The sequence below is a fragment of the Rhincodon typus genome, chromosome 14 (assembly GCF_021869965.1).
Source record: "Rhincodon typus isolate 14 chromosome 14, sRhiTyp1.1, whole genome shotgun sequence".
NCBI classification, from domain to species: domain Eukaryota; kingdom Metazoa; phylum Chordata; class Chondrichthyes; order Orectolobiformes; family Rhincodontidae; genus Rhincodon; species Rhincodon typus.
In genome coordinates this window covers 43801533-43828201 of record NC_063345.1, presented here as the reverse complement: position 1 = coordinate 43828201, position 26669 = coordinate 43801533, and the positions used below count along the sequence as shown (strand labels likewise).

The window sequence follows — 26669 nt, the reverse complement described above, 5'->3', positions numbered from 1 at the left end:
CACAACCCCTCCTCCTGGACACCACCCCAAGACCTCCTACCCTCCCTCAACCTCTTCATCTCCAACTACCGTCGAGACATCAATCGCCTCAACCTCTCCACCCCGCTCACCTACTCCAACCTCTCCCCCACAGAACGTGCAGCCCTCCGCTCCCTCCGCTCCAATCCCAACCTCACCATAAAACCCACGGACAAGGGAGGCGCAGTTGTAGTATGGCGCACTGACCTCTACATCGCCGAGGCCAGGCGCCAACTCTCCGACACCTCCTCCTACCGCCCCCTTGATCATGACCCCACCCCCGACCACCAAACCATCATCTCCCAAACCATCCACAACCTCATCACCTCAGGTGACCTCCCACCCACAGCCTCCAACCTCATCGTTCCCTAACCCCGCACCGCCCACTTCTATCTCCTTCCCAAAATCCACAAACCTGACTGCCCTGGTCGACCCATTGTCTCCGCCTGCTCCTGCCCCACCAAACTTATCTCCACCTATCTCGACTCCATTTTCTCCCCCTTGGTCCAGGAACTCCCTACCTACATCCGTGACACCACCCACGCCCTTCACCTCCTCCAGAACTTCCAATTCCCCGGTCCCCAACACCTCATCTTTACCATGGACGCCCAGTCCCTATACAGCTGCATTCCCATACAGATGGCCTAAAGGCCCTCCGCTTCTTTCTGTCCCGCAGGCCCGACCCAGTCCCCCTCCACTGACACCCTCATCCGCTTAGCTGAACTCGTCCTCACCCTCAACAACTTCTCTTTCAATTCCTCCCACTTCCTACAGACAAAGGGGGTGGCCACGGGTACCCGCATGGGCCCAAGCTATGCCTGCCTTTTTGTAGGTTACGTGGAACAATCCCTCTTCCGTAGCTACACTGGCCCAAAATCTCACCTCTTCCTCCATTACATTGATGACCGTATCGGCGCCGCCTCGTGCTCCCACGAGGAGCTCGAACAGTTCATCCACTTCACCAACATCTTCCACCCCAACCTTAAGTTCACCTGGACCATCTCTAATACCTCTCTCTCCTTCCTGGACCTCTCTGTCTCCACCTCTGGCAACCACCTAGAAACTGATATCCATTTCAAGCCCACCAACTCCCACAGCTACCTAGAATACACCTCGTCTCACCCACCTTCCTGCAAAAATGCCATCCCCTATTCCCAATTCCTTCGCGTCCGTCGCATCTGCTCCCAGGATGAGGCATTCCACTCCCGTACATCTCAGATGTCCTCGTTTTTCAAGGACCACAACTTCCCCCCCCCCACTCAGTGGTCGAGAACGCCCTCGACTGTGTCTCCCGCATTTCCCGCTACTCATCCCTCACACCCCCTCCCTGCAATAACAACCAAAACAGAATCCCCCTCGTCCTCACGTACCACCCGACCAACCTCCGGATCCAACGCATCATCCTCCGACACTTCCGCCATCTGCAATCCGACCCCACCACCAAAGACATTTTTCCCTCCCCACCCTTATCTGCTTTCCGGAGGGACCACTCTCTCCGTGACTCCCTTGTCTGCTCCACACTCCCCTTCAGCCCCACCACACCCGGCACTTTTCCCTGCAACCGCAGGAAGTGCTACACCTGCCCCTACACCTTCCCCCTCAACCCCCATCCCAGGCCCCAAGAAGACTTTCCACATCAAGCAGATGTTCACCTGCACATCTGCTAATGTGGTATACTGCATCCGCTATTCCCGTTGTTGCCTCCTCTATATCGGGGAAACCAAGCGGAGGCTTGGGGACCGCTTTGCAGAACACCTACGCTCGGTTCGCACTAAGCAACTGCACCTCCCAGTTGTGAACCATTTCAACTCCCCCTCCCATTCCTCAGACGACATGTCCATCCTGGGCCTCCTGCAGTGCCACGACGGTGCCACCCGAAGGTTGCAGGAACAGCAACTCAAATTCCGCTTGGGAACTCTGCAGCCCAATGGTATCAATGTGGACTTCACAAGCTTCAAAATCTCCCCTCCCCCTTCCGCATTCCAAAACCAGCCCAGCTCGTCCCCGCTTCCCCAACCTGTCCTTCCTCCCACCTATCCCCTCCTCCCACCTCAAGCCCCACCCCCATCTCCTACCTACTAACCTCATCCCGCCCCTTTGATCTATCTGGACTGACCTATCTCCTCCCTACCTCCCCACCTGCACTCACTTTTACTGGCTCTATCCCCGCCTCTTTGACCTGTCTGTCTCCTCTCCACCTATCTTCTCCTCTATCCATCTTCTATCCGCCTCCCCCGCTCTCTCTATTTATTTCAGAACCCCCTTCCCCTCCCCCATTTCTGAAGATGGGTCTAGGCCAGAAACATCAGCTTTCCTGCTCCTCTGATGCTGCTTGGCCTGCTGTGTTAATCCAGCTCTACACCTTGTTATCTTCGCCAGAAGGTATTGTGTGTCTTCCAATAACTACCTGTTTTATAAACGTTTTCTCCTGCTGACTGTCAGAGCATGTCAGTGAATCACTGAATGGTTGCAAGAGATATGCCGTGACAAATGACTTAGTCTCATTCTCCCGTCTTTTCCCTATTGCATTTTTTCACATCAATTCCATTACCTTTCAGGAAACCATACTTTCAGGCAGTGCATTCCTGACCTTAACCCCTCACTACTTAAAAAAATATTTTCCTCATGTCACTTTTGTACGTGGAATTAAGCTGTCCCACTAATTTCCTCATACAGTCATTATACTCTTCTCCCACCACCCCTAATTAAATTTACTCTAATTAATTGTTTGGTCACTATATTTCAATAAATATCTGGGAGTAATGCCATCTCTTTAGAAAATTCAGGTGATATTCATAAAGCATACGATATTTTCTCCATTGGCTTAATATCCTATCGTCCTCTGTGTTGCTGTTCCCTTAGAGTTCACTCAGGTTCACTTTGTTTTTCTTCTTGTTGTAATTCTTATTGGATCAAGGTCATAGCTTTTGCATTCATCCCACAAAGTAATAGAACGACTCAGAGACTGATTAAGTCTGGCAGGTCAAACATCACTGCTCCTCCTGTGATGAAAATCTTCCTCACACCGGCTGAAAGCATGTTTGTAATTTAACAGAAAGAGACTTCATGTATGATGAACTTCCATATGACGGGAACTACACCTTACAGCTAAGAGTACCCTATTGAATACTGACTCAGAATTTAAATGTGAAGCTCTTGTCACTGCCTTTCAAAAACTATTGACCAAATCGCAGTTCTCTTCAAAATAGACTGGAACGTCACCCTCTGTTATGGACTAGATCATAACTTTCCATTTGTTATAACATGGGGCTTTGCAGAGAAAACAATAGCCAAACAAGTAACTTTATTATCTCTTCTTAGTTCTGGACCACTTTCTTACTGCTTAATATTTCCCGAATCGTAAGACATTGAGTGCAAACTTCAATCAAATCAAATCTCAGGCTAAGAATTCCAGATATAATTAACATTATTTATGTATTATTTATGTAAATTACATTAGACTAAAGTTATTCATTCTACACTGACATTTTGCACATGGCAAAATGGGGAGCAAAAATCTGTTGTGGATGTACAGAATGAGAACTGTCCTTTCTGCATAACCACAGCAGACTCCCCTGGATTAGTAAAGCTTCAGAAAATAGATTGCATATCTATTGAATTCAACAGTTCCCAAACATTCTAACTGTTAAACATATGTCACAGTCAAGTGCCCAGTTGATTCTTGTAGACTTTGTGAGACATTTTCAAGAGAGAAATCTGATCAAATAATTTATTTTTCTCTTACTTTTATCTACTCAAGAAGGAAGCAATAAATGAGGAATTTATAAACTATCTATTGGTGTCCTCCTAGAGTAGGAAAAATGAATGGGTAATTGTGTTTTGATGAAGCCAACAATCACCGACTATAGTTAAGAACATATCACTGAAAGCATTAAGTGCATAATGACGTAGCTTAACAACCAGACATCTGTTCGTAAACATGGTTTTTGCTGGTATGTAATGGAAAATAGCATAGGAACTGCAGAGATATGCACATACCATCAAACCTTTATCACTACTGATATATATATATTTACATTTTCAAGCACTTAAAAGGTGCTTTTTAACAAAATTAAACTGCAACAATTTGAGCTGAACTGGCAATATTTAATGCCAGAACTTTTTGTATTGCTTATTAATGAATGTTCTTTATTAGAATATTTCAAACATTATAAGTTGTACTATTTTAGAATAGGTCCTCAAACTTAAACATATCACATTCAGTTCTCTCTCTCCTACCTGTACACCCATTGGTCTATATGCTAAGCATCATGTAAATTATTGTTGGATCACAATATCACAGTCTGCAATTCCACGTTATACCATGGAAATCAATATCAATTTGCTAAATTGGGTCTTTTTTGCATTGCAAACATTTTCTGAATGGATGTAATTAGAATTTAGATAAAAGGAAAATGTGAACTTACTTGACTTGGGGAAGATGTAGTTGTTTGTAGCAACTGCAGTAAATGTGATTTCAGTAGACCTGACGATTTAATGTTATCTTCTCCTAGAAATATATTGGCCTAGCCAGAAAAGAAAATTAAGAATACTTAACTCTGAAATGTCAGATTCTCTTTTCATTACAAATATTACAAAAGTTTTTGTCTGATAGATTTTCCTCCAATGAAAAACAGACTTACTGTGAGTTTTCTCTTGCAATCCAATCAGCATGACCTCTTTGGAGCCCATGAAAAAAAATGGGTTACTCCATTAACAATACTCTTAGGCAAGGAGGCAACTGAGATTCAGTGTGGAGATTCACCCTATTCTAACTTTACATGTCAAACACGGTACCCACTATCTTCCCCCTTGTACTGTATATCTCAGGTCAATAACATAGCAAAAGTAGGCAATTTGGCATTTCAATTCTACTGCATGATTCAATAATATCATGGCTAATCAGGTTGTGCTCTCAGCTTCATTTTACTGTTTGTCCTCCATAACCTTTGACTCCCTTGTCTATCAAAAATCTATCCAATTCAACCTTGAATAATTTAATGACTCAATCTTCACTACCTTTTGAAGTAGAGAATTCCACACTTGAGACTCTCATGTCTGTCTTGAAAGGAGACCTCTTATTCCTAAACTATGTCAACTATTTTTAATCTCCTCACAAAAATAACACAATGCTTTCAACATTTTGCTTTGAAACTTGGGCAGTTTTAATTTGAGACATTTACAGTACAGAAGTAAGTAATTTGGCCCATTGTGCTTATGTTGGCTCTCAGAGCTTGAAAAAGAATGAAAGCTACTATGTTGCTTCCTTCCTCCTACCCACAGCTCTACATTTACAGTTTTAATAATTTACATACTATTTTCATAAGAGATGAAATTACTTGCTCCTCAACAAATCAAGCCCCTCCAGAGACTAAATATTACTTTAGTCATTCATCAAAAATTTTCATAATTTTAAAATCTTCAAAAAAATCCTACTTTCTCTATTCCAGGAATAATTAATCTTGTTGGACTTAACAATTTATGACTTTTTTCCAATGATCAGGAACAGCTTTAGGTCCATTTTCAATTGAAAGGAGTTCTTTGGCTTCATAATATTAAAGTCCAGCTTGCTCTGGATTCATGAGAACAAGAAACATGCATTCAAAGCAGATGAATCAATCATTGAATCTGTTATCATGAGTGATCTGAATTATTAGGAGTCCATTAAAACATGCCTACATAGAGTCATAGAGATGTACAGCACAGAAACAGAACCTTCAGTCCAACGCATCCACGGCGACCAAATATCTTAAATAAATCTGGTCCCATTTGCCAACATTTGGCCCATATCCCTCTGAGCCCTTCCTTTTCATACACCCATCCAGATGCCTTTTGAATGTTGCAAGTGTACCAGCCTCCTCCACTTCCTCTCCAATGGCAGCTCATTCCATACACACGCCACCCTCCGCATGAAAAAGTTGCCCCTTAGGTCCCTTTTACATCTTTCCTGTCTCAGCTTAAACCTATGCCCTCTAGTTTTGGACTCCCCCACCCTGGGGAAAAGACCTTGCCTATTTACCCTACAAATGCCCTCATGATTTATAAACCTCTACATGGTCACCCCTCAGCCTCCGACATTCCAGGGAAAACAGCCCCAACCTATTCAGCCATTCATTGTTGTTACATAACATAATCATTTTGAAAACAAAAGGAATCAGGGAGGACCAGCACAGAGCAGTGGCAGTATAATTAACTGGTGGCTAGTCCTTTAATTGAGAAGAGAGTCAGGGCTACGTAGGAGTAAAATGTGGGAATGATGCTGCAGAAGTGTCAAACTAATGACCTTTCCAAGCTGGAATCCAGGTTTTACCAGTTTTCATCTTCGGCAGTCCCTCAGGATAAAGGAAGACTTGTTTCCACTCCAATTCATACGTTGTGAAACAGCTGGTAAAGCCACTGCATGATTTGCAGATTCCCCCACACACTGGACAGGTAGTATTCGAAGTTTTGGTAGATGTGTATGGAGGTTTTGCGCTGTCTGAAACCTCGACTTCATCGTGCATATTCCCAGTGAGACCTGATAATGTAGTTGGGGCTGACTCAAGGAGCCTTCTTCATGTTAGTCAGTCATTGTTAGGGTCTCCCCTGTTTGATTTTTTTAAAGTATGTTACGTGAACATCCCTAAAGCATCTCCACTACCCTCCTGTTGGCCCCCTGCCGTGACTGACGAGTTAGTTTGAAATTCTGGTCTTGGACATATGAACAAGATGTCTTGTCCAGGGGATCTGGTTTTGAATACTTAGTTTTTGATGCTGGGTGGGTAAGGAGAGGCTGTGACGTGGTAATGTCACTGGACTTGTCATCCAGAATCCCAGGCTAATGTTCTGATGATATGGGTTTGAATATCACTATGGCATATGATGACATTTGAATTCAATTTTAAAAAATCTGGAATTTTAAAGAAGGTTAGTCTAATGGTGATAATGTAACCACTGTTGATTCTTGTTTAAAAAACCTGTCTGGTTCATGAACAAACTTTTACAGAAAGAAATCTGCCATCCTTACCTGGTGTGTCGTACGTGTGACTCCAGATCTACAGCAATGTGGTTGACATTTAATAGTCCTCTGGGAAATTGCGATGGGCAATAAATACTGACCTAGCCAGTGATTCCCACATCCTATGAATAAAACCAAAATGGGCTGAGGAGTCTGTCAGACTGCCTTTCCTGACACCAGATTTGAAAGACCTTGTGAAGGTACCAATGGTAGTATTTCTCTAATGCTTTTTGGTATCTGCTAGAAGCCAAGTCTCTGAAGCATGCAGGAGGACAGGGACCAATGTTGCCCAGTAACTATGACCTTAGCCTCAGATTTGAGATCATGGTTCTCAAATACTCTCTCTTCCTCATGTCAGGTGAAGTCTGAGCTGACACATTGGAAGTGACATGAATTTCAACATCCATATCCATCTTCTTCATTGTTGTGGATGATGATGACGGTGATTCAGGATGGAATAGTTTTGGATTTTGATCAAAGAGGGCAGAGATTGAACATTTTCTCCTTTGTTTTCTGTTGGTAATTTCCCAAAGGTGAGGAGTTGTATTGTAATGAGGAAAATTGACAGTACATGCAACAGTCTTAAAATTTGGAATGGTCCCATACATTAATTTTCTCCTAACAATAGTTTCTTATCTTAGTCAATTTATGGCTTTACTACTTTTCTAAAATAGGAAGTCAAAACTCAAGATACAACTCCTAACTGTGTCCTAACTCTTGACTTGCATATACTTATGACTTCTCTCTATGTATAGAGGATTGATATTACATAATTATTAGACAGTTGAACACTCTGTGAGCATTATTTTTAATACTTCATTGTAAGAAGGTGATCAATGGTAATGTCACTGAAATAATAATCCAGAGGCCCAGGCTAATACTCTGTGGACAGGGTTCAAATCCCAATATGGCAGCCGAATCCAATAAAAAAAAATCTTCGAATAGAAAGCTAGTTTCCAAAAAGGTGATCATAAAACTATCAACTGTTGTAAAACACCATCTGCTGCAGTAATTTCCCTTAGGGAAGGAAATCTGCTGTCTTTACCTGCACTGGCCTACAAGTGACTCCAGGCCACACAGCAATGTTGTTAACTTTTAACTTCCCTCTAAAATGGCTTGAAAGCAATTAGAGATTGGTAACAAATGCTGGCCTTGCCAGCAACCCCTAAATGCCATCCTTTTTTTGTTCAGTTTAATTTTTATTCTCTGTAAATGATTCCTTATTTATTGTAGCTGTCCATTGTTTTGGTTAACGTGCAGGTTGTTGTGTTACCAGGTAATCAAGAGATGCAGGGAGCAGGCAGGAAAGTAGAATTGCACATGGTGAATTCTGAATGGCGAAGAAGGTTCTACAAGCTGAGTCTCTTTTGTCTTATGCTCCAATCCCCCTCCATAGGATGACCTGCAGCTACAGCTAGCTAGCTGGGAAAGCTATCAAGTCTTGCTGGAGTGTTGGCCCCAGTCTGCCACTGGAATGCTGCATCCAGGCTGTTGGCTCAGTTCCCACCATGATGAGCGTCTGTAAGCTCAATAGCCATTAACTTACTTGAACTGGCTATCTGCCCACAGTAGCACAGCTTCCACCCTGAAAAAAGGCCCAGGATGGTAATGGCAAACTATATTTTCACGTCTGTCTGCCATTGTATGTACAGGAAGCATTAAATCTCAGCTTCTCGCACTAAACTATCCAGCACATTTCCAACCCCTGAACGACTTGGGTTTTGGTGAGCCAATTGGAATATAGGGTGAGATCAGCAGAAATGAGATTCTTGACGTTGAGAATAAAATGTCCAATTCTCCAAGTAACTTAGTGAGCGGTGAGAGGCTTACTTGCATTCCATTGTTATCTAATACTGTACAAAGCTGCACTCCTCTACAGAAGAAAAATCATCTCACTGATATTGGGGAATTACCATTTTCTTTCTAACAAAGCACGTAAGCAAATATGAGCAAAGAATTGACCAAACATCCAAACTCAATGTTCACCAATAATCTCCTTCAATGGATTAATTAGGTAAAAAAAAGAAGAATATATAGCACAGGCATAGACAGTAGGTAATTTAGATTGCTCAATTTTTATCAATTTATTCTTAAAATCAATTATGAAACTCTCCTGAGCGTCTACTTTTAGATTAATTTTCAAAATTGTGACTGATAAAAACAATCAATTATGTTGGTCAGATGGTACTAGCAATCAATTTCAAGCAATTGTTAGTCCTTTCATTCAATTAGTTTGGAATTTATCTCTTTACAACAGTAAATAATCATTGCTTAATGTTCCCACTGATTCTCATAATGGAAGCATCGCCTCAAGGTTAGATTACTTTTATCACATTTACTATCACTGTAAGGCAGGGATCAAAATATTTCTTACCCCGTCCCGACTCCTGTGGTTTTCTAATAGGATTTTCTCAAATGTTACTTTTTACTTTCAGAGGCTCCTTTCTCAATCCAACTTCTTTGAGGCGATGAAGTCACCTAGGGCTGATTCTCACAGTTCTTTGGCGAAGTTCTACTTGAGTTAAGTTTTTATTGGAGGATTTCTTGCCATAAAGCTGAGCAAGACTTCTCACCATATCTTACCAACCCTGTTCATTAACTATCTACCGCAATCTTAATGCATCCCTCATATCTGATTCCATTGCCAACTTACAACAACCTATTCCCAGAACACCACTTAGTGGATATCCGCTGAATGATCAGCAACCTTTGTGCCCTTGCCATTCTTGAAAGGCTGCTGTCTATCTGCAGAAGTATTGGCAATCTGGTGTTGCCCCCTTACTGGCAAGGCAATGCACATCAGCCACAAAGCCACACTGCTCACAGCACACAGGTCCCACTCCCTTGCACATGAAATCCCTTTCACTTATCACAGTCACTGTTTAACCCAAGCCACACAGTTTACCTGTTCATAGCTACACTTCAACTGAACACCCTCTTGTGACTGCTACGACCACAGCTTGTCCTTGGCTAATAAGGGAACATCACACGCAGGCAAGCAGTTGGGACAATTTCAAATATGAGCTTTTACTTACAGCCAGCAAAAGAGAATACAAACAAAATGAAAATGAGGTACAGATTGTCCCCACAATGCAAGCCACATGCTGGCATCATGACCAATGAACAAACCATGAAGGTCTGCTATAACCAGCTCTCTTCTGCTGGAACTGGGTTATCAGTCAGGGCCTGTTTGATTGTAGAACCCTTGTTCTTGTTCTCCTTCTCCTTCCCGTTCTCCCAGTTCCTTCACAACTGTTACCTCACGTTCTCATCTGTTCCAATTGTGCATGCCAGGATGGTGTGTCACACTCTACCTGGACTGGACTGGAGACCATCCCCTCCCCATCCCATCTTCTGTAGCTCTATACTCTGCTCCGCCCGAGTCAAAGCATGCATTCCACCTCAGTCAGGGAATGTGCAATGGTATCACGAGCCATGGTCGCAGTGGGTAGCCCTTGTTGCCCAGTAACCAGCCTTGAAGGGCATCCGGACACTTAAACACACCAGATATGATTGCTTCAGGATATAACAGTCATGTATCTACTGGAGTAATGGGCGCACATTATCAGGAAATAGTAACAAAGATTGCAGACTGCCTGAACATTAATGGAATGGAACCCCTTCCTATTGAATTCCACAGCAGTGTGATATGGCCCCGTCAGTACGTTGTTTGTGCAGTTGATAGCATGCTACACCTAAGCTAGCTATGTTTCTCAATCCTACTGCATGGACTGCAGCACTGACATCTCCATGAGGAGATAAAATGAACTTGTGTGATCTTACATAGATAGCATTGGTCATGGTCCTGATGCATTTATGGGTACATGACTGAGTTTCACACAGGTCACTGCTTCTCACAACATTCTTGGAAGTTGCACAAGTAATGGGTTACTTCTGATCAGCATTTGCCTCTTTTTAAGTCATTGCTGCTAACTTTCGAAAGGTTAAAAAAAGGTAAAGTCACTTTAGTCCCATGGGACCAGTTCACTTCATATGTCAATGTTTCATTTGCAAAGGCCAATGGCATGGTGTAAATCACCGTTGACCAGCACTTGAACCCTAAGCATATTCACTCTGCATGCATTGCTAATGGATGATGAGATTATTGCAACTGAAATGTAGCTGCAGTTTTCAAATGCCTTCATATACTTGTTTTTCAATGTGCTGGCATCCATGAAACATGAACCCTCACTTTTACAAAGTAAAGTGACACTGTCTGGGTGACAGAGTCCTGATGAAGGGTCCAAGCCCAAAACATCGACTCTCCTGCTCCTCTGTTGCCATCTGACCTGTTGTGTCACTCCAGCTCCACACTGTATTGACCCTGACTCCGGCACTTGCAGTTCTTGCTATCTCCGAGTGATACTGTCTCTGCCTGCTCTGGACATAATCCCAACTATCTTCTTGTTGCATTTTGCATCTAGCAAATAGTAAGTGATGGCAGGGAATGCAGCTCATGATGGACACAAAAAGTACTGCATTCCACCTGGTTGTCAGGTTCACCCCTAGAGTCCCCATGTCCCCTTCCACTTTGCACTACTGTGACAACCTATTTCCACCGTCTGCAACACCTCAACATTGAACTTTGTCTCTCACAATCTTCCTTGCCCCATGAGATCCCAAGTTACACCTTAATATGACCACCACATTTCTCTATGCTGTCCCTGTGGAGGCCAATAATCACCTCCTCCTGTCTCCTATCAATGTTCTTTGGTGCAATTCTGCTTTTCACCCCCAATATATTTCAAGCACCTTACACTCATCACTGGCCTTGTTTCCACTTCTACAGCGGCAATGCTATCCCATCTCATTGCCCTTACGGGCCCCCTCCTTTAATGACCACTAGAAAGGCTTTAAGTATGATATTCTTTTGTCTAACTTTGAGGAGCTCCCAGATATGACTGACCCGACCCCTGACCACTGTGTTGGCAGCTCCCTGACACATGATACGCAATTCCTTTGTCGACTTCTGATGGTCTTAGAGAGCAGACCATTGCCTGGTCCCTGGATTGCAATCAGATAGATCCTGTGACTGTCAGTAGCCCAACAGCATGACTGGCCCTGGCCAAGGCTCTGTACTATGTGCATACTGTGTCCATGACTGATGGTACTGGGTATACTTGACCAGATTGAGGTCTAGCCCCCAACCAATTTCCGACAGGACCATTTATTTGAATGAACATGTAGTGTTTGTCACACATGCTGTAGGTGTTAGATTGATGTCTTGATGTGCCATTCATAAAGATGACCACGCCCCCTCCCAGATTCCTAATGGCAAGTCATCAATAGGCATCCCAGTGAGCCAAACAGCAAGATGTCCTCTCCCATGTGGATAAAACCTTACCGACAAAGCAGCCTGACTGTGTCCCTACACAAAGACACATCAATACGGCAATGCTGATAGCTTTTGGCTCCAGTTGAAGCGCTAAAACGTGACAGGCAAGGCAAGGCTTGTAAGTTGTCAGCATGCAGGTAGATGCTAAGTGAACTACAGCTAAGACAGTAACTGAGCAGACCTAAGATACAGTATAATGCATGGGCTGGATGCATCTTCTTGTACACTAAGTGTCCTTGCAATAATATTTCAATGGTAGTTGCTGGTGCAGTCTGCAATGCAACTGTATGCTTCCTAAGTGGCCTGAAAATGGTTTGCAGAGGTACCATGATGGTTACAAGGGGTTGACAAATATCAGATCCCGATGTCTGTGGAAAAGGGAACCATGTGGCTGGTACCCATCGATCATGCCCTTAGACGCTGTTTCCTATTAAGTTCCTAGACACCAAAGTATTTACATCAGCTCAGGACAATGTGCATAAGATAGGAACAAAACACTTTTTCAAAAAAACAAGTGATACAGATTTCTTTGCACAAAAGGGAATCACTGTAAACATCAGTTTCCATTGACTGGTGAAATCACAACTGAACAATTGCACATTTATCTTTAGCACAGTCACTGTACCCCAAGTAATTCACAGTATGTGAGATCTTTGAGACGTAATAACAGACAAATGCAAATGTCTGTGAAACAAAATTGCTCAGAACTAAATTATCTAATTTGACACAGTTTATTAAAGTAGTCATTTTTATACAATGCACTAGTCCTTTGTCAAAGATTTAAAACTGCTTTTCCTCCCTTTCCAGCCCCTCTCCCTACTTTGTACCCTTACTTCCCCTGACTGGTGCAGGGGTCTCGCTCCCTCACGCTGAGTACCCACAGTCTGTGGGCCCCCAGACTTGCTTCTCATTGCCTTCTTCCACTCCTGGCCCCACTTCCTCCAGTCCAGCAGCATTGCTGACAGTTGCTGTTCACCTTCTCACTTCTCCTTCAACCACAAGCTGCTTCTCTCCCACATTTGCTTCTGATTGTGACCTTTCTCTGATTGGTCACCTCCCTGACTGAACTTTCCCATGCACGTTGGAGCTTCTCAGGAGTGAATTCACCTGCCACCCCATGTATTTTGTGTGTTGCTGTAAGGATTCGCCAGTGCGCTTATTACAGCAAAATGAGATGAGATTTTTAGGATTAAATAAATCCATTAGGTTTTGAAATTTTCTGTTTGTTGATTTTATTAACATTTGAGTAGTTGACCTTAGGATGGGCTATATGTGTTCATCATAAAAAAAAATCAAGTCTATATCATTCAACATTAACAAATTTCTATTGTAAAGAAAAGCAATTCCTCAGCTAGTAGTTTGGGGGAAAGGTCCAGCCAATTTATAGCTGACCTAATCTCTAATGTGATGGGGAAAATTTTTCATTTCTCGCCGAGTCCAAAATTTGACATTGAATGGGTTGAGGTTGGGAAGTTTGCTATGATCATTTCTTCAGTTTTGGATATTGCTTTGTTAAGGGTAAAATCCACGGAACTTATGAATTACATCATGATAAATCTCAGTGGAGAAATATATTTATAATTTAAAAATGAGACAAGGCATGTATACCTGAAATTTTCATAATATCCGATAAAAAAGATGGTGCCTCAAAACCATACTTAGATTGGTGGCAACCCAACTAAGGGTGAAGAGAAGGGGACAGTAGGAGTTAATAAAAGATATCTGTGTCTACATGGGTCCCACGGGTCTTAATTTGATTACCCATATTTCAATTCTGCTTCCATTCCTTAGCAGAGAAAAGAAGTAACTCCTTTCTTCTGCCCTGCACCAGTACTTGTATTTTACCAATAACATAGTAGTGGGACATTAGGAATCTGCTACTGAGTACTCTTTTGCACAATATCAATCCAATGTTATTTGACTTAAGGTCATACAATAAAGAATGTGTACTGTCTCTATTGTGATTTAAAACTGCAATAATTCAACCCCTTGTTAAATTGTTTTTCTGCTAATCATTTCAGTAGGCATCTGGAAAATGGAGAATTTAATTGGGTAAGTGATTATTTTCTAGTCTCTGCCCCAGATGCAGCTGTGCCTTTCCATCTGAATTCTATCCTGATACAATACAGTAAGTACACATTTTAGAAATAGTGCCAACATAAATGAATTACCATTCACCATTAACAAATAGCAATTCTGCATTGCACTATATAAAAATTGGAAGAACTGCGGATGCTGTAAATCAGGAACAAAAACAAAGTTGCTGGAATAGCTCAGCAGGTCTGGCAGCATCTGTGAAGGAAAAAACAGAGTTAACGTTTCGGGGGGTGGGGGAGGGTTGGGGGGGAGGTTCGGTGACCCTTTCTCAGCTACTGTTTCCAATTTTTCCTTAAGGTTCTGAGGAAGGATAACCGGACCCGAAATGTTAACTCTGTTTTCTCCTTCGCAGATGCTGCCAGACCAGCTGAGCTTTTCCAGCAACTTTGTTTTTGTTCCTGCATTGCATTATGTTGTTCTAACAAATTAAACATGCTGAAATTGATCAGTCAAGGACAGAGGTGTTCAAGTTTACAATTGCTTTGAAAAAAATCATTCTTATGAGGGACTTAAGGGTTAGGCCCCAATTTATGCTGAGTTACCTCTCTGAGGCAAGGTGACAATAGGGGTACGACAACTGACCACAGTGATCCTGGTCCGGGAGTAACATAACCAGTCAATGAAAACTGCAAGATGCATGTCTGGTGTGGAGAGGGTCAGCTGTGGTTGTACAGCAGCTTACCTAAACAAGAATGACTAATTGGGCAAACTGCCAGAGATATGCTGGTATCAATGGCATCTGACTTCAGCATCAGTGTCAAGAAGAGAGAAAATTGGGAGAACAACAGAAGACAGGGGGTGGAACTTTCCGCTATCTCAAGCTGTGTGGGCAATAGCAAGAACACTCAGAAAATATGGAACAACTGAAGAAAAAAAACAATCTTGGTGTCCAGAACAATTTTCCAATTTTTCCTCAAGGTTTAAATGGTGACTTCAGAATCTTGCTAATGAGCAGTGACTACCTTATTTCCATGCATTTACATCTTAATACTAATGCAACATGCCTCATTTGTATGCAGTTTTGAATTCTTTCCTACTTCATTAAGAAACTAGACAACACCAATTCCTAACTTGAAAGTCAGAGAAGTTACTTGGCAACAGCACCTCACGGTTGCTTCTTTGGGCTTCCATTCAGCTAAGTTTTCATCACAATGTCCCTGCATGCTCCATGTACATTGTTCTCCTCCAGTCTTCATTCACACATGTCAGCATGTCAGCTGAATATTGTACAATCATCCCCATTTCTGACCTTATGGTGGAAGGAAGGTCATTGATGAAGAAGCTGAAGATGGTTTGGCCTAGGACATAACTCTGATAACCTCCTGCAGAGATGTCCAGGAGCTGAGATAACTGACCTCCAACAACCACAATCATCTTCGTATATGTCAGGTATGACTCCAACCAGTGGGGAGTTTGCCCCCCGATACCCACTGATTCCAGTTTTTCTACGGCACCTTGATGCCACACTCGGTCGATTTTTTTATTCATTGGGTGAAGGTGTCACCGGCCAGTCCAGCATTTATTGCCCGTCACTATTTGCCCAGAGGGCAGTTAAGAGTCAACTACATTGCTGTGGATCTGGAGTCACATGTAGGCCAGACCAAGTAACGATGCCAGTTTTCTTCCCTAAAGGGCATGAGTGAACCAGATGAGTTTTCCTGACAATTAGCAACGGATTCATGGTCATCATCTGACTCCTAATCCAGATTTTTATAGAATTCAAATTTTACCACTTGCCGTTGCAGGATTCAAACCTAGTTCCGCAGAACATTGCCTGGGTCTCTGGATTAACAGTCCAGCAATAATATCACTAGGCTATCTCCTCCCCTTCAGGAATGCAGTCTTGATGTCAATGTCTGTTACTCTCACCTCACCTGTGGAATTCAGCATTTTTTGTCCATGTTTGAACCAGAAATGTAATGAAGTCAGGAGCTGGGTGGCCCTGGCAGAACCTAAACTGGGCGTTACCGTACTAGTTATTGCTGAGCAGTTGCTGCATGACAGCACTATTGATGACACTTTCCATCGCTTTACTGAAGATCGAGAATAGTGTGATGGAGCAGTAATTGGTCAGGTTGGATTTGTCCTCTTTTTTTATCTATGAGACTTACCTAAGCAATTATCCACATTGCCAGTGTTGTAACTGTACTGGAACAGCTTGACTAGGAGAGTGGCAAGTTCTGGGGTACAAGCCTTCAGTACTATTGCCATAATGTTATCAGGGTCCATAACCTTTGCAGTATCCAGTGTCTCCAACCGTTTCTTGATATCACGAGGAGTGAATCAAATTGGCTGGAGTCTGGCATCTGTGTTGCTGGGAACGACTGAAGGAGGCCGAGATGGATCATCCATACAGCACTTCTGGCTGAAGATTGCTGCAAAAGCTTCAGTCTTATCTTTTGCATGGATGTGCTGGGCTCTCCTATTGTTGAGGTTGGGGATATTTGTACAGTGTCCTCCTCCAATGAGTTTTTAATTATCCACCACCATTCATGACTGGATGTGATAGGACTGCAGGGCTTAGATCTGATCCATTGGTTGTGGGATCACTTAGCTCTGTCCATCACTTGCAGCTTATGCTGTTTGGCATGCAAGTAATCCTGTTTGGTGGCTTCACCAGGTTGGCATCTCATCTTCAGGTCTGACTGATGGTGCTCCTGGCATGGCCTCCTGCAATCTCCATTGACCCAGGGTTGATCGCCTGGCTTGATGGTAATGATTGAGTAGGAGATGTGCCGAGCCATGAGGTTACAGATTGTGCTGCAGTACAATTCTACTGCTGTTGATGGCCCACAGTGCCTCATGGATGCCCAGTGTTGAGTTGCTAGATTTGTTCAAAGTCTGTCCACATAACACAATAGAGGTTATTCTCAATGTGAAGATGGGACTTTATCTCCCCAATGATTGCGCAGTGGTCACTTTTACTGATACTATCATGTACAGATGTATCTGCAGCTGGCACGTTGATAAGGATGAGGTCAAGTATATTATTTCCTCTTGTTGGTTCCTTCACCACCTGTTGTAGACTCAGTCTAGCAGCTATGTCCTTTAGAACCCAACCAACTTGATCAGTAGTACTGCTGCTGAGCCACTCTTGGTGATGAACATTGAAATCCCTACCCAGAGTACATTTTGTGCCCTTGCCATCCTCACTGTTTCCTCCAAGTGTTGTTCAACATGAAGGAGTACTGATTCATCAGCTAAGAGAGGATGGTACATGATAATCATCAGTAGGTTTCCTTGCCTATTTTTAATCTGATGCCATGAGACTTCTTGAGGTCTGAAGTCAATGTTGAGGACTCCCAGGTCAATTCCCTTCCAACTGTATACACTAAGCGGCCACCTCTGCTGGGTCTGCACTGCTGGTGGGACATCCAAGGTGATAATGGTGCCTGGGATATTGTCAGTAAAGTATGATTCCGAGAGTCAGGCTGTTGCTTGACTAGTCTGTGAGTCAGCTCTCCCTATTTTGGCACTAGCCCTCTTTGCAGGATTGTTTCTGCCATTGTGTTTTCTGATGTCAGGTGATCCATGGAGTTTCATTTCTCTGAGACTTTTGTTGTGATTTATACAACTGAATAGCTTGATAGGCTAATTCAGAAGGCAATTGAGAGTCAACCACATTGCTTTGGGCCTGGGGTCACATGTAAGCCAGACCAGGTGAGGGTGGAAGATTTCCTTCCCTGAAGGACATTAGTGATTCAGATGGGTTTTTCCAACAATCAACAATGGTTTCACGGTCATCCGTAAATTCCTAATCCCAGAATTTTTTTTTACTGAACTCAAATTCCATTATCAGCCATGGCAGGATTTGAGACCGGATCCACAGAACATTAACTGAATTTCTGGATTAATAGTCTAGTGATAATACCACTCGGGCATCGCCTACCCTTATGAATTCTTGTGTCATAAGTGTTGTTAGAGTTACTATTAATGTGTAACCACATGTTTTTGAAAGAACATGTATGTTGAACTTTATTTGATTTCCTGCTACAAGTCTTTATTGTGGGGTGGAATTAGAAAATGTCTTTGTGTATGTAACAAAGATAGTTATCATTTTATTTCAGAGATAGTAATGCTATCCCCTATTCCCAATTCCTTCGCCTCCGCCGCATCTGCTCCCAGGATGAGGCATTCCACTCCCGTACATCTCAGTTGTCCTCGTTTTTCAAGGACCGTAACTTCCCCTCCTCGGTGGTCGAGAACGCCCTCAACCGTGTCTCCCACATCTCCCGCACCTCATCCCTCACACCCCGTCCACGCAATAAGAACCAAAAAAGAATCCCCCTCGTCCTCACGTACCACCCCACCAACCTCCAGATCCAACGCATCATCCTCCGACACTTCCACCATCTGCAATCCGACCCCACCACCAAAGACATCTTTCCCTCCCCACCCTTATCTGCTTTCCGGAGGGACAACTCTCTCCGTGACTCCCTTGTCCGCTCCACACTCCCCTCCAGCTCCACCACACCCGGCACTTTCCCCTGCAACCGCAGGAAGTGCTACACCTGCCCCCATACCTCCTCCCTCACCCCCATCCCAGGCCCCAAGAAGACTTTCCACATCAAGCAGATGTTCACCTGCACATCTGCCAATGTGGTATACTGCATCCGCAGTACCCGGTGTGGCTTCCTCTACATCGGGGAAACCAAGCGGAGACTCGGGGACCGCTTTGCAGAACACTTACGCTCGGTTCGCAACAAACAACTGCACCTCCCAGTCGCGAACCATTTCAACTCCCCCTCCCATTCCTCAGACGACATGTCCATCCTGGGCCTCCTGCAGTGCCACAACGATGCCACCCGAAGGTTGCAGGAACAGCAACTCATATTCCGCTTGGGAACCCTGCAGCCCAATGGTATCAATGTGGATTTCACAAGTTTCAAAATCTCCCCTCCCCCCACCGCATCCCAAAACCAGTCCAACTCGTCCCTGCCTCCCTAACCTGTTCTTCCTCCCACCTATCCCCTCCTCCCACCCCAAGCCGCACCTCCATCTCCTACCGACCAACCTCATCCCGCCCCCTTGACCTGTCCGTCCTCCCTGGACTGACCTATCCCCTTCCTAACTCCCTACCTACACTCACCTTTCCTGGCCCCATCCCCGCCTCTTCGACCTGTTTGTTTCCTCTCCACCTATCCTCTCCTCTATCCCTCTTCTATCCGCCTCCCACTCTCTCCCTATTTAGTTCAAAACCCCCTTCCCCTCCCCCTTTTCTGATGAAGGGTCTAGGCCCGAAACGTCAGCCTCTCTGCTCCTATGATGCTGCTTGGCCTGCTGTGTTCATCCAGCCCTGCACCTTGTTGTCTCTATCATTTTTTTCACTTGTTTTACTTTTGTTGTGTTTTCAGTACTTGGTGTAAGTTTATAACAACGTACAGCTTAGGCTGAGCAAGCTTCAGTTCTAAACTTCTTCAAAGTCCTAACTACTCTTAACTTTTCAAAGACAATAATGACCATTTTATGTATTGTTTGAAGATCTGGTAATAACACTCCCAAAGCTTCAAACAGCACTTATAATCATAGGAAGACAGGGTTATCCACAAATGGCAGAAGCTGTTACTATCCACTCTGTTGACACCAAACTCAATTCAGAAAATTGACCAAACTACTTTTGTTTTCCCAGAGGAAATTATTTATAATTCTTAGCTCTGAAGTTCTTCAAAAACAATAAATTTTCTGTTTACAACATGTCAGATTAAAAATAGTAAAGTTAGTTCTAGTAATGTCGTTTTCCTACTGAAGCTAGGAATACATTTATTTTAGTAACATTTTTAGACGAATGTCTGTGATCAAGATAAACCATAATCCTTTCTCAAAGCACCTAATGTTTTAACACAAAAATATAGAGCTTCCTCAGTGGGAAAATTATTTATTGGAATTGGTGCTGAACTATTCAGATCGTGCTGAGTTGTCAAGAGAACTCTAAATGACCACAGTAACCAATTGTTCATGTTTACGAAAAGGATAAGACTATCAAGACTTCCTGCCCCTGACCAAAGACTGCTGCTAAATACCTACAGCAGGTATGAGAACATTATATTTAAGATGAAATAGGGTTCAGCTGTGGTAGCTCTAGAGTTCTATTTAAATTGTTCATACTTGATATCTAGTACTATACATAACATGCACAAGATACCAGAAGGCATCCGGCAACAGTAATCACTATCTTGAGAGAAGGGGAGTAAATTCATGAATAAATTATAGAAGTAAATACATTCAGTTTTTAGGGATAGGACTGTCCATTAATAATATATGGATATTACTGTAAAACTAAACTTTGCTAAGAAGCAGTAGCAACTATTAGAATATGCAAATAAATTAGACAACCTCTGAAAATTAAGTCAGGTAACTGAATAAGAATGTTAATGAGAATTTCAAAGATATAAAGTTTATATTGATAGAAAATTCTGGAGGTTTCAGTTAACTCCTGCACAGAAACGTCATAACAAATTAGGCCATTAAAGAATCAAGTTTAGAATACAAGAGTTGTTTTTGGAACAAATGAATAAAATGCTTCACTTGGATCAATAACTGTGCAATTTTATGGCATTGGCCAAAGTTTACCTGCTCAAAATCAGTTAAATTGTCTACTGTGATTTAACCCAACAAATTTATGATCTGTTATAAAAGTGGGCTAAGTTGCAAAGCAGTTGGGCATGAACTCAAGCAATGCACATCAAATAGTTTATTTGACGCAAATGAGGCTCCTTTTTGGAACACTAGTTACCTACAAATACAGAACAATCTTTGCCAGGGTTGTTAATTGTATTTAAAAGATATTTTAAAGCCTTGGATTTATATCACACCTATTGGCATCTGAAAGGGCATTACAACTAATTAAGTATTTTTGAAGTGTGATCATTGTTGTAATGTAAGAAATATGACAACTAGTTTCCACAGAGCAGGGCTACAGAAACAGAAATGTCATAACGATCAGCTCATTTGTTTATGTGATGTTGATTGAATTAGTGCAGCCAGAACATGAGATAACTCTTCTGCCCTTTTGTTTTTTGAAACAGTATGAAAAGATCACTACACATAAACCTGAAAGAGCAGATAGGACTGCCAACCTTCAGCAGTCTGGTATGCTGTTAGCAAAACCCTGGGAAGTCAGGTCTGATTTCTGTTCTCATGTCCTGAGTCAGACTTTTAACACAATAAAGTTAAGCTTATGAAGTCATTGAGGTAACACTGAAGTATATGTGTACGTAAACATCTTTTTATCTCAAACAATACAAGCAAAATGCAATACAAGTGAATTTTTTTTCTGATGGATGATGTCCGATACTGCTTAATCACTTTCACAGTGGCAGACAACTCTTGCTAGTTCTAAATTTTTGCTGGTTGATGTTAACTTTTAATGGCTTGGAACTCTCAAGTAATTTAGTATTAATCGAGACTAGTTTTAGAATAAAATTGATGAGGAACACAATAAATGTACCAGAGAGCATAAGAATAGTTCAGGAATTTCAGGTAGTTCTAACAGAGTCTCATTAGTGTAAGTATTTAATTCACAGACATCTGGGCAAAACATATTCTTTATTTGCAGGTTACTTTTCATGAGATTAATGTAGGTTCAAAGAAATTGAAGCAAAAATTTTTTTTCATTTATATTTTATGTCTTGTTGCTGATAGGCAATTTTCAAATGTTAACTCTCAAAATTGCACCTGTACTAATATTTGCTAACATTACAAGAATAGAAAAAAAAATGGTGAATAAATATCCTCCAGAGTGACTCAGCAGTGAGTTGGGATGTGATAGATGCAGAATTATTTATTTCCAAAACCAATGAATAATTTTAAATTTGAGAAATTGTCAATCATTAGAGATTTTTATGCTGACAGTTTGCAAAATGAAGTTTGGGCTTAGAAGTATAAGGCAGAATGGGCAAAATTTTACTTATATAGTACCAAGAAAATAGACATAAGCTTAGGAAGTTAAAGAAAAATAACATGTTACTTTAACATCAATGCGTAGATGTTAATTGAAGTTTAAAGTCCATGTTTTATTTACAATGTTTAGACTTTTCTTAAAGCCATTACGAATTTAAATTTCAATTTATCATTACAATGAGGCAAAAATATAAATAGTGTATTGTTTTGATTTCTTAATGCATTGTGCATTTGAGAACATATTACTTCGTATGTAAGCTTCAAAATATGAGGTACAGTATTACTAGAAATACAGAAATTAGATTAAAAGAAAAAAACATTCTTTTTGAGTTTCCATAGCTTCAAACTGTGAACTAAAAGATGTAAAGAAGAGCATGTTCATCAACCAAAAATAAAACCAAGAATTGTGGGTGCTGGAAATCTGAAATAACAACAGAAAGTGCTGGAGAAGCTCAGCAGGTCTGGCAGCATCAGTGAAGAGCAAGCAGAGTTAACGTTTGAGTCCCATTCCGAAGAAGTCATTGGGTTCGAAATGTTGGATCTGCTTTCCCTCCACAGATCTAATGTCTACAATGATGAACAAAATATATTTCAAATAATGTTCTCAACAAAGTTTGAAAATTAGTTCATAACTCAACACCTAAAGATGTTTCAAACAGTATGATGACTGCTCATCATGTGTTGATAATACCAAACAATTATAGTTTCAAATTACCCTCATTAAGATGGATAACAGACTACATTTATTACATGTCCCATCCTGGGATTCATTTTGCATTAAACATTAATTTAAAAAATTTATTGTTGGCCATGATTTCTTTCCATGTAATATAAGAAAGCACATTTCTTAGCCAGGTTTTAACAAAGGATTACAGTATTTAGGGCAGCATGGTAGGTCAGTGGTTAGCACTGCTGTCTCACAGCACCAGGGACCCAGGTTTGATTCCACCCTCTGGCGGTGTTTGTACATTCTCCCCATATCTGAGTGGGTTTCCTCCAGGTGCTCTGGTTTCCTCCCACAGTCCAAAGATGTGCAAATTAGGTGGATTGACCATGCTGAAATCAGCCACTGTGTCCAGGAATACGTTGGCTGGGTGGATTAGCTGTGGGATATGCTGGGTTACAGGGATATGGTACGGGAGTGGGTCTAGGTGGGCTGCTCTACGGAGGACGATTGTGGACTTGATGGGCCAAATGGCCTGCTTCCACATTGTAGGGATTCTATGATTCTATTAATTTTCATTTCAAAGCAGACTGACATTTGTTTAATTTGAGTATTTCAATATGAATAAATAAAGATTTGCTGATATACAGTTATTTTCCTTGTTAATATGCAATTAATATGAATTTAATATTTGGTATTTCAGCAAACTAAACATTATACTAGAATAATTTTAATTATTCAATTTATTTAACTAAATTAACTGTAATTTATCTTTAACTGTGACTCTAAATTTTTACAATGAATACGAATCAACAACAATGGATCAGTACTACACCCGGGCAGAGATTACGATAAAAATAATCACTTCAAGATATCATCTAACCTCTGACTTAACACAAAGCTTTATTCAAGCAATTTTACATATTTTGAATATCTTCAATGTGATTGTATTTTATTATCTATAATTTACACCAGTACATATAAGATGCTTGTGTATGCATACATCACACTATAATGTATATACAGCTGCATGTACACACAGAAATCAACACACCGTGGTGAAAAAAGTTATACACAAAATAAAATGCAAAAAGAATATGTTTCTAATATTGTTTTAAGGGAGAAAATAATTTCAAATCCACATCATTTCAGGAGAGTTATTTTCAAATTATAAAGTCGTCATCATTTTTCAATTAATCGAGTACAACACTTCCATTTCTTTATAAATGCTATACAGATTAAAACAAAGTTCTCCTGAATACTCTTTATACCCTAATCATAGAATAACACAAAATATTGATCATGTTTTAATAAATGTGGCAAGAGGTAAGGAGTCCTAAAACTATTCCTGTGGCACACAATTTATAGAAAGTATAGTATTTTGATGCTTGTTTCACCCTTCATTTGGGACAATTTAATTTTGGATTCTATAACCAAAAATATAACAAATGGTGCAAGACCAAATTGAAGATTGAAAACTGGTTTCTAGCTATGATTTTAGATCCAATCACAGCCAATACTTGTTTCTGAAATGATACAGCCAGTGATCCCATAGATTCTGTGTCTACTATGCAATGTCAGTTACAGAGTTCCTTATTTTTCTTTTCATCTCAGTTGGGATATTTCTACGGACACCATGCCTACAATTTAAAATTTAAGATAAATAGCATAAAGGACTTATAGACCGAAACCTCTGAAGACATGAATGAACAATGAAAACTGGATATGCAACATAACCAAGGTTTAAATTATTCATTTCAAATTTGTGAATAATAACCTTTTTGAATTAATTTTGCCAAATTCTAAATGGACTACAAGTAAGTCACAGGATGTCCTCTTACAATTTACAACGATGCTCTCCTCCAGTCTAACACACTGACCAAACCTTGATGCTTCCTTCTCAACTTGTCTGAAAAATCTCAAAATATAGCCTATCAGAAACCGACATCTATTTATTATTCAAGCCGAGGGGCGGGGAGGCGGATGGTGAGACAAGGATCACATTTTCATTAAAATTAACACGGCTTTCGTAATTTCAAACCTCCCGAATTCTGTGCTAGTTACATGAAATGCTTAACGGACTTCCAACAGTTGACACAAATTTTTGAAGTCATTACTTCTCCCTAACTGAATGCCCACAGCAGAGCAAAAGGATCAGGGACTTCAACTTCCTCCGTGGTACATTTCTCAAAAATTTCGTTGCTTGTTTAACAACTCTTCCATCGAACAAAATGTCCTAAAAGCCCATTTCCTATTTTACGGAAGACTTCCTGAGAGGCTTCGAACGGACATGTGTCTGCTCTTTGGGGTTGACACGTGCGTTACAATTTTAAACAATGCTAAGTTATTAACGGGTACTCTTTGTTGCTAATTCATAGCGGAATGAACAATTTCTTTCAATAATTTGTGTATGAATATCTCTCAGACCTACACTTAATTATGTAACATCGTTGGCAGTCCTAAGTATTGAAGTATAAATCTAAGTATTAAATCTCATTCCGCAGGAAGAGAGGACGAGGTACTTCAGATTAAATTTGTTCGAATTGTCGTTGGATTTATGACAGTAAGACGAGTTTCCTCTCGAGTAAGCAGATACAGTTACAGAACTTTACCGAGGGAACAAAAAGTGCAGCATTATTTAGCACAGCCATTCGATATTTCAAATCGACATCACTGGTTTAACTGTACAACCCACACTTATCATCGTTTCAAATGCTCTGGGTCTGGCCCAGCGAACGAAGAAAGGCCGCCCTCCGACTTGCATTGACTTGAAGCAGTTGATCCCGCGGATCAGAGAGAGCCTCCAGCGCCATGGGCCCTCCCTCACTGCACTCAGGATGAATTCCCACCTTGACCTATCCCTCACCCTCTCTCCACTTTCCCAAACATCCTGCCTCCCGCAGCTGACCAACACCGCACCAAACCTTCTCTTACAAAGCAACAGACCAGAAGAAGGATTAAAAAAAAAACAAACATCGAAAAACCTTTTTTTCCTTCCGTTTTGGCGCGGTCAGATCTCTCGCCACACGACAGACCTGAAGCGACACCGTTTTTGTGTTTTGGAGGGGGCGGGTCAGGATCAGAAAGCAGCTCTCACCTGTGTCAAGTCCTGCTGGTTCTCCAGCATCCGAACGGCGGGTTTGATGTCTTCAAACACCGGCTGCTCCTCTGAAGCTCCGTCAGCCATGGTCACTGGTTTGAGCTGAGTAAAGACAGCGTTTTCTTCGGAATTCGGCACACTGATTGCCAGCCCACTGCTCGACATTACTATTTGTTTTCTACTTGCAACTTTACTTTTCTTTTAAATGTGTCTGTAATCACTGAATGCAACATAAAACAAATGAAATGAATTCCAAGTTTGCCCACAGTGATGCCTCACAGCGCAATGGTCTGCTGCCTCTGATCTGATCTCAACCTGTCACTCACCTGAACTATACCTGTACGCAGCTCCTGTGATTGACAGCACAGCCACCAATAGCGGCCCGGCTCGGGCCGTCAATCACACGGAGGCGGGTTCAGGCTGGGCAAAAGGGCGGGGCCCGAGCTGCATTGGCAGCGAGCAGCGCGCACACTCTACACCCCCACGTTGAGCAATTCTGGCCATTGCGAAACAAAAAGTTTTGTGTGTCTTTTAGGTAAAAGTTTTTTTTTCGGGGGGT

At 41.7% G+C, this 26669-nt stretch overlaps 1 protein-coding gene across 2 annotated transcripts in view; it reads right to left on the bottom strand.

Moving 5' to 3' along the window:
* klf5l (Kruppel-like factor 5 like) overlaps positions 1–26408 on the bottom strand; it is a 75313-nt gene extending 48905 nt beyond the window's left edge. The window contains exons 1-2 of one of the 2 annotated variants that reach the window (XM_020526723.2): positions 26108–26408; positions 4446–4544 (exon numbers count right to left, since the gene is read on the bottom strand). In XM_020526723.2, coding sequence (XP_020382312.2) covers positions 4446–4544; positions 26108–26275 — 267 coding nt within the window. In that variant the 5' untranslated portion in view covers positions 26276–26408. The remainder of the gene's footprint in view (positions 1–4445; positions 4545–26107) is intronic. The other variant, XM_048605212.1, reaches the window with a different exon arrangement.
* Between the last annotated feature and the right edge of the window lie 261 nt (positions 26409–26669).